Below are 12,877 nucleotides of genomic sequence, written 5' to 3' on the forward strand. Positions count from 1 at the left end.
GTAAGCACCAGAATGGGACTTCCCTTGTGGCTCAGCTGGTAGAGAATCTGCCTGCAATGCTGGAGACCTGGGTTTGATTCTTGGGTTGGGAAGATTTGCTGGAGAAGGGAACAGTGTTTGATTCTTAGGTTGGGAAGATTTGCTGGAGAAGGGAACAGCTACCCACTCCAATATTCTTGCCTGGAGAATTCCATGGACAGAGGAGCCTGGCAGGCTACAATCCATGGGGTCCCAAAGAGTTGGACATGGCTAAATGACTTCCACTTTCACTTTTCTGTGGAAAACAGTCTGGCCATTTCTTTAAAAAATGAGCACTGAATTGTCATATGATCCAGCAGTTCCACTTCTTGGTGTATAAAGAAAGTGAAAGTGAGGACATGAACAGATGTTTGTGTACCCATGTTCTTAGTAACATTATTCACAGTAGCCAAAACAAGGAAACAGTCCAAATGTCCATCAACTAGATGATTGGATAAACAAATTAGTATCACATACAATTATTCAGCCTTTAAAAGGAAGAGAATTTGATACATGCTACAACATTGTTGGACCTTGAAGACATAATCTTCAGTGAAATAAGCCAATCGTTAAAGGACACTCATGTCTAATTCCTCTTGTATGAGACCAGTCAAATTTATATACAATATAGACGAGTGGTTGTTAAGGTGGTTGGGGCATTATTGTTTATTGGGATACAGAATTCCTGTTGGAGGAAGTTTATGGAGATGGATGTTGGTGATGTTTACACAACAGTGTGAATTAACTTAATACCACAGAATTTTTAAAAACGGTTACAGTGATAAATTTTGTGGTAAGTTTTATGTTATATATATCTTACAACAGTTGAAGAAAAGAAAAAAAAAGGATAGCCAATACAAATTTAAACATTTTTTTAAATCTTAAAGATCAGTGGAAAATGTTCTTACTATATGAATATCTTTGTAAGAGTCTTGTAGTTTATTGTTATATACATTACCTATTTTTATTACCACATTAGTCTTTCTAGGAAGGGAACAATTTATGCTTTTAAAACAGAAACTAAGGCAAAGTGTAAAGAGTGGTGAGCTGATTCTTTCAGGTCATAGTGATGATAAGAACATAACTGTGGACTGAAAGTTAGCTTTCAATATTCCTCCCAGGTCTCTCACTTCCCTTCCTCACATCACTGCGCTGCACGCAGGGAGTGTGGGTGGACAGAAGGGACTTGGCTGGGCTCTGCTGGTGTCACTCACCCTTGTTCTTCCCAGCCAGCTTGTTCATCAGGTAGGACTTGCCTGTGCGGTAGAGGCCCACGATAGCCACCACCACAACAGGCTGCCTGATGGCAGACAGGATCTTCAGGGCTTCTGGATTAACCAGCAGTGGCCCATTAATATTCTTAATGAGGCACTCTGGGCCTGGCATGTGGATCTCTGAGGCCATGTCCCTTTGTCTGCAAGGGAAGATATGGGATGAATTAGAATTTCCAGTCTAAACAGATCAAGAACTTTCATGAGGTTATTTTGCATTCAGAAGGAGAAATCATAGAATCCCCCAACATGGCCAAAAGTTGTTTGTCAACAGTGAGAGAGACGAGAGAAAGATCTGCCTCCTTTTAGAAAGTTACAGAAGTCCAATCAGAGTAGTCCATTAAAAATATTGATATGACAATGACTTACCAGCCAACATTCAGCCACCCTCATGCACAAAATCTTCCATTTAGTTTACATGTAAATCTTTCCTTTTGGATTCTCATTTAAAAATTTATACTAGACAATAAGTGTAAAATAGAATAGGATTCAGAGAGATTTGTTGTACTTACTATGTATGAGAGATTTGCTATTTATTTATTCACTAATTCTTACTATGAATAAAGAATTTCATGAATAAATGTTCATTGCTTGATATATATATCTCTGAACAATTTCTAATGATTTGAAATGCATGTTTTTCTCATGAGTTTTCCTTATTTCTACTGGAATAAGTGTCCACAGAACTTCTCACACTGCTATTCTAGAAGTGGAACTTACTTTAGCAAGTTTTATAAAAAATATGTAACCTTGTGAAACACATGGCTCAAGACCCTTCCAAAACCTTGGTATGGGCTTGTGGAAGCAAGGGATAGGAAAGTTAAAATTTATTACCTTCAGAATAAATAGCCTACAACAACATGGGGGTAAACCTTACAACTGCAAATACTACATGTTGCTGAAAATTGTTTATATATATGTGTGTGTGTGTGTGTGTGTGTGTGTGTGTGTGTGTGTGTAAGGGAAAAAGGAAAATGAAATAAAGATTAAAAGATCAGGAAGCATATCAGGAGAGCTAGAGAAGAAAGTTGTTGAAAGGAACTAGCTATATTTCCAGCCATACAATTCTAAGTTTTCTGTTTTGTTCTTTTTCCCCATGTTGTGGAAGAGAAGTGGAGAAGGAAGAGGGGTAGAAGTAAGGAGAGAGGGATGGGGAGGCAAAAAGGGAGGGGGGAAGCTGAAAAGGAGAGAGAGAGCTGTCAGGATAGGTGATAAATGGAGCTAGTGCCAAGTCAAGGAAATCAGCAGAAGAATTTCTAGAAGGCAAGATCATAACTCCTTGAGAGCCCAGAGAGGGCAAAGTAAACAATGATGGTGCCTTTAGCATTGCACCATGGTAAAGTCTTTAAAGAGGAAGCTTTTTAGTAAAGTAGTGAGGTTGAATTCTGCTCCTAAGACATAAGACATCCTCGAGTTGGCACCAAGAAATTGAATGTAGTGAAACCTGTGGTATTTCTAAAGTAAGAAGTCCACTTTGAAACAAAGTTCACAAGTAGGGCTGAAGAATATGGTGTCTTCATGAGTCTGTATCTTTCACTTTGATTTTCAGGATTTTCTCTGTCTTCAGAGTGTCAGGTGGCTGTTACCACTACATCTCATTTATTATTATTTCCTTCTCATGAAAATAACATATTTGTCACCCTGTCAATTTCTTAACTGCAGTCAAATCAGTATTGAACAAATATAATAAAGACATTGGTAATATAACTGTGCCCCAGTCAACACAGACGACATCAGCAAAGAGAAGGGCAATACTCATTCATTTCAAGCTATCAGATTAGCCCAACAATTCCACACAAGCACAGTCACGACCCAGGACATGCTGCCACTTGATAACACCAGGATGTCATCCAACCTTGTGTCTCATGTCAGGATGAGCTGCAGCCTGTCTTGATGCTGTTCATTTAAAAAATTTTTTATTTTATTTTTAATTAGAGGAAAATTACTCTACAATATTGTGATGGTTTCTGCCATACATAAGTATGAATCAGCCATAAGTATACATACCCTCTGCTGCCAAGTTGTCCTCCCACCTACCTCCCCATCCAAACCCTCTAGGTCCTCACAGAGCACCAGCTTTGGGTTCCCTGCATTATTCGATGCTGATCATTTTTTAGAAAACTAATGAACTCTTGCAGATCCCTTCCCATCCCTGCATTAATCTTATCATGGTCTCCTTCTCCCAGAGCAGGGCTCCTTTAGCACAGGAGAGAAAGATGCTCTGAGGAAAAAATTAACTTCTTACCTGTTTTTTTCTCAGCTTAGTTGGAGTGGTTCTGCAACTTCTCTGTCTCTCACTAGATGTTTAGACTTCTGTTTCACCCGCTCGTATCCTAGACCTTGCTTGCTTTCCTTCAGCAACCAGACAGAAGTAAAGCAACTCTTTAACAGCTTTAGAGTAATATGAAACTGAAAGCACTGTACTGAAAGCAAAGCAATGACTCAACAACCATAAAAGGAATTTTTGGCAGCTATCCTAGTATGAGGGAAGATGGGTTTCACATAATTTCTCAACTAGAACCTTCACATTATTTTTTTTGAAAGACATCTTAGAGATCATTTAATATTTTGAAAAGTGTCTATTAGATACTTAAGTATAATGGAATGTGTCTCAGAATTGGGGATCAGTTTAGGAAACCTAGAAGAGGAAGCATATTAATTTTTAGGTTTAATTTTCTTAAATAATGGACACACAGTGGACCTGTCTCCTCATTTATACATGCCATAAGTGAAGAAAAAGACACATCTTACATATTTATGAACACACAGCCCCTGGAACTTAATACCAACTGCCCAGGCAGAAAGGAGTTCCCTGTGTTGCACACATGTTCCATGCGCTGTGCTGATGGCTCTACATGGGTTAAATATTGATATCTCATAACAGACATTTCCCTACCATTTTATAGAAACTGAGACACAGAAATATTTAATATCTTGTCTCATATTAGAGCACTGTAAATAATCTGAACCAAATCATTCTTGTTTCCAACCCCTCCTGATTAACCTCTTCAATATATTGCCTTTCCTTGTCTGTTCAGTGAATAGCAGTAGAAGTAACAGCTTTATTTCTTGATTGTTCTAAGGGCACACATTTTACAAGTCTAATTCAGTCCTGAGTATAATCATGCAAAATAAGTGGTCTTGTCTCCATCTCACAGTGAAAAAACAAGAAGCCTTGAGGGAGGGTAAATAATATGCCTGGTCAAATTCACTAAGCACATTGTAGAGGTGGGATGTGAAGTTGAAACTGTATTTGCCCTTAAACTCTTCTTTTTCTCCTCCTCAACAGGGCTTCTGAAGGAGGGAATAGGAAAGTGAGGAGGAAGGGAGATATTCAAGGAGGAAGGGAAATATTTATAAGTTCTTCTGATCTCATGGTACATTGGTGTTTCTCCCCACCTGGAAGCCAGTGTCTGAAGTTTAACAAATAGAATTATTTGTTTTAATTATTTTGTTTTATTATTATTTAACAAATAATTCTATTTGTTAAATTATTTTCTTTTCTTCTTTGCTATTATCTTTTAAAGTGTCTCTGGGTAAGAAGTACTTCAACTTGCTTTGAAAAATACGATTTATCTGGGTCTTCCATTTGCTGGAAGGGCTTCCCTGGTGGCTCAGATGGTAAAGAAACTGCCTGCAATGTGGAAGACCTGGGTTCAATCCCTGGGTTGGGAAGATGCCCTGGAGAAGGGAATCGTTACCCACTCCAGTATTCTTGCCTGGAGAATCACATGGACAGAGGAGCCCGGTGGGCTACAGTTCACGGAGTCACAAAGAGTCAGACACAACTGAGTGACTAACACTTGCACTTTCACTTGTTGGAACACACTCAGGTTGCTCTTGTCTTAGCAATCTGTGTATAACAATTTGCTGCATGTGAACCTGTCTTATGCTAGGTCTTGGCAAGACTGGTTCCTTCTTGTTCTACTGGTCTCAGCTAAATAGTATCTTCTCATGGAGGTCTTCTATGATTGCTAATCTCCATCCTATCATCCTGGTTTTTTTTTTTTTCGTTCTTTTTACTTTTCCCTATGACTACCTGAGGGATTGAGGGCAGGAGGAGAAGGGGACGACAGAGGATGAGATGCCTGGATGGCATCACTGACTCGATGGACGTGAGTCTGAGTGAACTCCGGGAGTTGGTGATGGACAGGGAGGCCTGGCGTGCTGCGATTCATGGGGTCGCAAAGAGTCGGACATGACTGAGCGACTGAACTGAACTGAACTGAACTGATGACTACCTGAAATTCAGGTTCATAAAAGCATTGACTCCTTGTGTCAACTGTTGTATCTCCAGCACTTAAAACACAGTTTGACTGACAGTATAAGCTCAATGGGTATTATATGTGACTAAGTATAAAACAATTTCAAATATGAGAGTAACAACACCATTTGCTAACTTTAAGTGTAGAAGAAATATTAAAATGCTTATGTAAAGCATTTATTTGTTACTTACATTTTAAAATTATATATTTCATATTTTATGTATATGTAAATCTACTTCTGCTTCATTGACTATGCCAAAGCCTTTGTGTACATCACAACAAACTATGGAAAATTCTTCACGCGATGGGAATACCAGACCACCTGACCTGCCTCCTGAGAAATCCGTTTGCTGGTCAGGAAGCAACAGTTAGAACTGGACCATGGAACAACGGATTGGTTCCAAATAGGGAAAGGAGTACGTCAAGGAGTACTGTATATTGTCACCCTGCTTATTTAACTTCTATGCACAGTACATCGTGAGAAACGCTGGGCTGGAAGAAGCACAAGCTGGAATCAAGATTGCCGGGAGAAATATCAATAACCTCATATATGCAGATGACACCATCCTTATGGCAGAAACAAAGAAGTAAAGAGCCTTTTGATGAAAGAGGAGAGTGAAAAAGTTGGCTTAAAACTCAACATTCAGAAAACTAAGATCATGGCATCTGGTCCCATCACTTCATGGCAAATAGATGGGGAAACAGTAGAAACAGTGACAGACTTTACTTTTTTGGGCTCCAAAATCACTGCAGATGGTAACTGCAGCCATGAAATTAAAAGACGCTTACTCCTTGGAAGGAAAGTTATGACCAACCTAGACAGCAAATTAAAAAGCAGAGACATTACTTTGCTGACAAAGGTCCGTCTCGTCAAGGCTATGGTTTTTCCAGTAGTCATGTTTGGATGTGAGTTGGAATATAAAGAAAGCTGAGTGCTGAAGAATTGATGCTTTTGAACTGTGGTGTTGGAGAAGACTCTTCAGAGTCCCTTGGACCACAGGGAGATCCAACCAGTCCATCCTAAAGGAAATCAGTCCTGAGTATTCATTGGAAGGACTGATTCTGAAGCTGAAACTCCAATATTTTAGCCACCTGATGTGAAGAACTGACTCACTGGAAAAGACCCTGATGCTTGGAAAGATTGAAGGCGGGAGGAGAAGGGGACGAGACAGGATGAGATGGTTGGATGGCATCACCGACTCAATGGACATGAGTTTGAGTAAACTCTGGGAGTTGGTGATGGACAGGGAGGCCAGGCAAGCTGTAGTCAATGGGGTCACAAAGAGTTGGGCACAACTAAGTGACTCAACTGAACTGAATGCTGATATATTTTTCTTACATTTTATAAAATAACTTTTTGATTGAAATACAGTTGATATACAATATTACATTAGTTTCAAGTGTACTACATAATAACTTGACATATGCTACATTATGGAATGATCATCACAATAAATCTGTAACCATCAGTCCCCTTGCAAAGTTATTAAAGTATCATTGACCATACAGCTTATTCAGTATATTACATTACTGTGGTTTATGCATTATATAAACGGAGGTTTGTAACTCAATCCCCCTCACCCTTTGCCTGCCATGGCTCTGTATTTGCAAAAGTGCACTGAAACACTGTGGTGCTGTTGTCTCACTCACTATACTAACTGTGACATTCCGAGTAGTGATGTTATAAAGTAAAATGTCTCTGACTCTCCTCTACTTTTTCTTATGAGACAGCACTTTCTTCTGTCAGTTAAGGCCAGCTTGCAACTGTTCTATTGAACACATGCCAGTCAAAAGCAAAAGCAAGCTTAGTTTCTCAGAAATGGACTAGATGTTAGGAAACCAGCTCCTTCCTGATTAGCACAATGGGTTACGTGCAGTTTTGTGTTTGTTTTTGTGTGTGTGTGTGTGTGTGTGTGCGTGTGTGTCTCTCAAGCTGCTTGAAATATTTCCTAGGGACATTTTTTTTCTAAATGCTGGCTAGGAGGAAGCTGTAATTCCTCACTTTCCTGTATATGTGGAGTTGCAGTCTCTAGAATATTTACATTATTCTAAAAATAGCCACAGATCAAGTTAATTTGCAGGTTAGTATTATTGCATTAAACTTTGTATGTGTATAAATGCTTAATGTTTTCAAATGCTGTCCAAATTTTAGTTTCCATAAAACAGACTCTGAATTTTAGGTTTGGAATGTTTTTATATTAAAGTGCTTGACATGTGAAAAACTTCATGTGGCCTGTTCTAGTGTACTCAATACCAGGGATGTTATTCAGCTGGAGGCACTAAGTCTCATATACAAAGGAATCAAGACAGCACATGAGAAAATAGTCTGCAATATATGTGTATGTGTAGGAAACATATGTACTTGTGTGCACCTGTGCTAGGTGCAGATGGGTGTGTAAAGATCAATTAGACATAGTCATAGCCCTAAATACAGCTTAATCTAGTGGGTGAGATTGACTTGTACTCAAATAATAAAAAGAAAGGAATGGAAAGGATAGGAGGGAGGAGCACTATTATCCACATAGTAGTCTCAAGATCTCAGATTAGAACACTTAAAGCTTTACCCCATGAGGAATTTATTTTTAGGTTAGTTATAGGAAATAGATTGAATTTTAAGTATTTTTAAAAATAGCCTGATAGTTCTAATTAATATTTAACTTTATTTCTCGACCATCTATTCTGTCCTGCCTGTTCATCCTAGCAAACTCAGTAAAACACTTCAAATAATCATCATTTATATGTTGTTTCAATAATTTAGTGAATTCTTTGGCATATGTGTTTTGGTCTTACCCACAAATTATTAGTGAAAATTAAGATCACTTTGTGAAATTCCTCCATAATTGGGATTATGTCACATATAACAGGAAAATACAAATGACTTATAAATACTATTTTTAGTTAATTGTTTTTATATTTGAGTATGGATCACTACTTGATTTAAAACCATTTTTTAGTCTTTCAGTATTATTGTGTAGTTTTCTATCATTCTTTTCAAATTCAAATTAGAATTTGCCTTATTATTTTTCCTGTTTATTTGTAATTAAAAATAACAAATTTTACACTGTTTTAAGTGTACAAATTAAATATATTTAAATGTTAATTATATTCACATTATTGTGGAACAGATCTCCAGAGCTTATTTATCTTGCAAAACCAAAACTCTATACCCACTGAACAGCTTCCCATTACCCTCTTACCCTAGCCCTTCACAACCACCGTCTCACCTTCTGTTTATATGAGTTTGGACTATCTAACATACTTCATGTAAGTGGAATCAGAAAGTATTGCTCGCTTTTGTAGCTGGGCTATTTTAATTAAAATAATGGTTTCATGGTCAACCCATGTTATAGCATGTGGCAAGATTTTTCTTTTTTAAAGCTAACATTTTCCTTGTGTGTATCTACAGCAATTTTTTACCCATTCATCTGTGGATACGAGCATATGGTTTATTTTCACCTATTGACTATTGTGAAAAATGCTCAGTGTGAATAATTCTCTTTGAGATACTGCTTTTAATTCTTTTGGACATGTACCCAGTAGAGGAATTTCTGGCTCATACAATAACTCTAATTGTTTGAGGACTCACTGTACAGTTTTCCATAGGAGCTGCATAATTTTTCATTTCCACTCACAATTCACAAGAGCTCCAATTTCTTCATATGATCATCAATATTTGTTATTTCCTATTTTTTAATAGTGGCCATGCTCATATATGGGGCTTCCCAGGTGGTGCTAGTAGTAAGGAATCTGACTGCCACCAGAGGAGATGCAAGAGACGTGGGTTTGATCCCTGGGTTGGGAAGATCCCCTAGAGGAGGAAATGGCACCCCACTCCAAAATTCTTGCCTGGAAAATTCCAGGGACAGAGGAGCCTGGTGAGCTACAGTCCATGGGGTGGCCAAGAGTTGGACACAACTGAGCAACTGAGCACACACATGCATTGTGTACCTTTCAGCTCTAAATATTGTGTGATTCTGTTCTACAAGTGAGCTAATGGAAAAATAGCAGAGATTATATTTTTCCAGCACTTCACAGCTACGTCTGGACATGACTAAGTTTGAAAGTGGAATATAAGCAGAAGCACATGTGTGTCTTTGTGGAATGGAGCTGTAGAATGCTGAGCCTATACTTGGCCAACCTGTGTTTCCCTTCTTATTGTCTGAATTACAGATTTCACAGTAGTCAAGTTCTGACCTTGTAGGTAAGCAAAATATCTTAGTGGGTACAGGATATCAAACTGAAAGAAAATTGAATCCCTGAATGACCCTTTCACATAAGCCTTCAGTGTTAGAACTATATCAATCATGCCTTCTAATCCATAGCAACAGCCTTTTGATCTCTATCTCTAATATCCACTTTATTCTGTCCTCCTGCCATCAGAGAGATGGTCCTCTAGCACAGCTCTGGTCAAGCCTAATAATAACCTTTAAGACTCTACCTGTCTTGAAGTCCATGACTCATGTCCCAGCACATCTTTCAAACTCTTTCTCCACAAGCTGCTAGATGACTACAGCAGATTAGGGCTGACCCCTAGAATCCCACCTCTGTCTATTTGCTTATTCCCCTCCTACTCCCTTGGTTTACAGATCCCAGTAAAACATACGCAGGTGTGTTGCAGGAAAGCCGCGGCACGTCCCACCTTGAATACCCCAAAATATGGACTGTTTAAAATATGGATCCTCTAATTTCACCATGATATCTTAAAAGAAGAATATATTTTAATACTTCAAATTGGGAAGGAGAGGATATGAACTCATATTAAGAGACAGATTTTCCATAAAAAATGTGGTTGGTTGCATGTCATCACATGCCAAAGGAAATGGGTATATTTAATTTTTTAAATTAGAAATTTGGTTCCTGAATTTTCTCCATGTCAAGATTTTTTATTACTTTATTTATTTTTTAACTGAAGGATAATTGCTTTACAGAAATTTTGTAGGTTTCTGCCAAACATCAATATGAATTGGCCATAGGTCAAAATCTTTCTTGATTCATCTGTCATTTTAAGACTCTATTTTTGACAGTTTTACAAAAAATGAATCTCTAATATTTAAGTGTTGGTTCATATTATGCCATTGCCAAAGAGTCAACTTTATACCAAGATACTGCTGAAAATGGAATTAACACTTTTAATGTCTTGTCATCCACTCAGAATATTCTGGGCAAAGTGGTTGATGATCCAAAGAGCACAGAGATTCCATGGCACAGTTCCCATCTATGTCCATCCAGAAGACAACAGATGTAGTAAAAGAGTAATTGGATTGTGCAATTCAGTTCACTAGTTCAACACAGAGGAGTGTCTTACATTCCTACAGTTTTAGTTTCTCCAAAATTATTGCTCATGCTAACATTCAATGATTATCAGAAGAAGAAAAACTGAAAGCTGAGAGGAAAATGTTTGAAGATTTGACAGATTTCAGAAACTTAAATATTCATTTTTAAATTATTCTATTTTTTAAAAATAAGATATTGAAGTAAGGTTGATTTACAGTGTGTTAATTTCTACTGTACAGTGACATGATTCAGTTTGAGTCTTTATTTATGCATCACTGAAAGTGAACTCCCCAAATACACAAATCCTGGTCCCCCAAGTCTGCATTCATCCCAGGGAAAAAAATGGAAAATAAGCCTCTAAGTGATAGTGATTATTTTGAACTATAAAATCATAGTTTTATAAATATAAATAGATCTTTCCATGGGGCACCTTTGGACAAGACAGCTCCTCTGACATGGGCTCCAGGATGGCCTGAATGACTGTCTAAAGCCATGACAAACCTAGACAGCATATTAAAAGCAGAGACATTACTTTTTACATTACTAAGCCAACAAAGGTCCATATAGTCAAAGCTATGGTTTTTCTAGTAGTCATGTATGGATGTGAGAGTTGGACCATAAAGAAGGCTGAGCGCTGAAGAATTGATGCTTTTGACCTGTAATGTTGGAGAAGACTCTTGAGAGTCCCAGGACTGCAAGGACATCAAACCAGTCAATACTAATGGAAATCAATTCTGAATATTCACTGGAAGGACAGATGCTGAGGCTGAAGCTCCAAACTTTGGCCATCTGATGCAAAGAGCGGACTCATTTGAAAAGACCCTGATGCTGGGAAAGACTGAAGTCAGGATGAGAAGGGGAAGGCAGAGGATGAGATGGTTGGATGGAATCACTGATGCGATGGACATGAGTTTGAGTAGGCTCCAGGAGTTGGTGATGGAAAGGGAAGCCAGGTGAGCTGCAGTCCATGGGGTCGTAAGGAGTCGGACACAACTGAGCGACTGAACAACAACAAAAGTTACCCCACCTTAGGCAAAAGACTGGAATGAGATGTGGGAATGTATGAATGCTGCATAGCACTGTCTTTAAGAGCATCAAGCTCTTTGCCTTCTGTCTCCTGATGTCATGAAATGTCCCACTCATTGAGATGAAAGTCAGTACAGTTCAGTCCAGTCTCTCAGTCACGTCCAACTGTTTGTTACCCGTAAATTGCGGCATGCCAGGCCTCCCTGTCCATCACGAACTCCCGGAGTTTACTCAAACTCATGTCCATTGAGTCAGTGATTCTGTCCAACTATCTCATTCTCTGTTGTCCCCTTCTCCTCCCACCGTCAATCTTTCCCAGCATCAGGGTCTTTTCCAGTGAGTCAGTTCTTCACATCAGGTGGCCAAAGTATTGGAGTTTCAGCTTCAGATCAGTCCTTTCAATGAATATTCAGGACTGATTTCCTTTAGGATGGACTGGTTGGATCTCCTTGCAGTCCAAAGGACTCTCAAGAGTCTTCTCCAACACAGAGTGCAAAGGCATGGATTCTTCAGTGCTCAGCCTTCTTTATAGTCCAACTCTCACATCCATACATGACTACTGGAAAAACCATAGCTTTGACTAGACAGACTTTGTTGGCAAAGTAATGTCTCTGCTTTTTAATATGCTGTCTAGGTTGGTCATAGCTTTTCTTGCAAGGAGTAAGAGTTTTTTAATTTCATGGCTGCAGTCACCATCTGCAGTGATTTTGGAGCCCCCCAAAATAAAGTCTTTTACTGTTTCCACTGTTTCCCCATCTATTTGTCATGAATTGATGGGACTAGATGCCATGATCTTAGTTTTCTGAATGTTGAGTTTTAAGCCAACTTTTTCATTCTCCTCTTTCACTTTCATGAAGAGGTTCTTTAGTTCTTCTTCACTTTCTGCCATAAGGGTGGTGTCATCTACTGTCATCAATATCTGAGGTTATTGATATTTCTCCAGGCAATCTTGATTCCAGCTTGTGCTTCATCCAGCCCAGCGTTTCTCATGATGTAACTCTGCATATAAGTTAAATAAGAAGA

The 12,877-nt window shown here is 38.6% G+C and overlaps 1 protein-coding gene and 1 long non-coding RNA gene across 4 annotated transcripts in view; one reads left to right on the plus strand and one right to left on the minus strand.

Annotated features, from left to right (window-relative positions):
- Positions 1-4,584, minus strand: part of LOC105003298 (interferon-induced guanylate-binding protein 1-like) — a 13,995-nt gene extending 9,411 nt beyond the window's left edge. For both annotated transcript variants that reach the window (XM_010860354.1, XM_010860353.1), the window contains exons 1-2: positions 3,535-4,584; positions 1,233-1,432 (exon numbers count right to left, since the gene is read on the minus strand). In XM_010860354.1, the coding sequence (XP_010858656.1) occupies positions 1,233-1,422 (190 nt within the window). In that variant the 5' untranslated portion in view covers positions 1,423-1,432; positions 3,535-4,584. The remainder of the gene's footprint in view (positions 1-1,232; positions 1,433-3,534) is intronic.
- Positions 1-4,924, plus strand: part of LOC105003299 — a 31,284-nt gene extending 26,360 nt beyond the window's left edge. Inside the window, exon 4 of one of the 2 annotated variants that reach the window (XR_827094.1) lies at positions 4,889-4,924. This is a non-coding gene — a long non-coding RNA (uncharacterized LOC105003299). The other variant, XR_827096.1, reaches the window with a different exon arrangement.
- Positions 4,925-12,877: the final 7,953 nt, after the last annotated feature.

The sequence above is a fragment of the Bison bison genome, unplaced genomic scaffold (genome assembly GCF_000754665.1).
Source record: "Bison bison bison isolate TAMUID 2011002044 unplaced genomic scaffold, Bison_UMD1.0 scf7180017864466, whole genome shotgun sequence".
Taxonomy (NCBI): domain Eukaryota; kingdom Metazoa; phylum Chordata; class Mammalia; order Artiodactyla; family Bovidae; genus Bison; species Bison bison.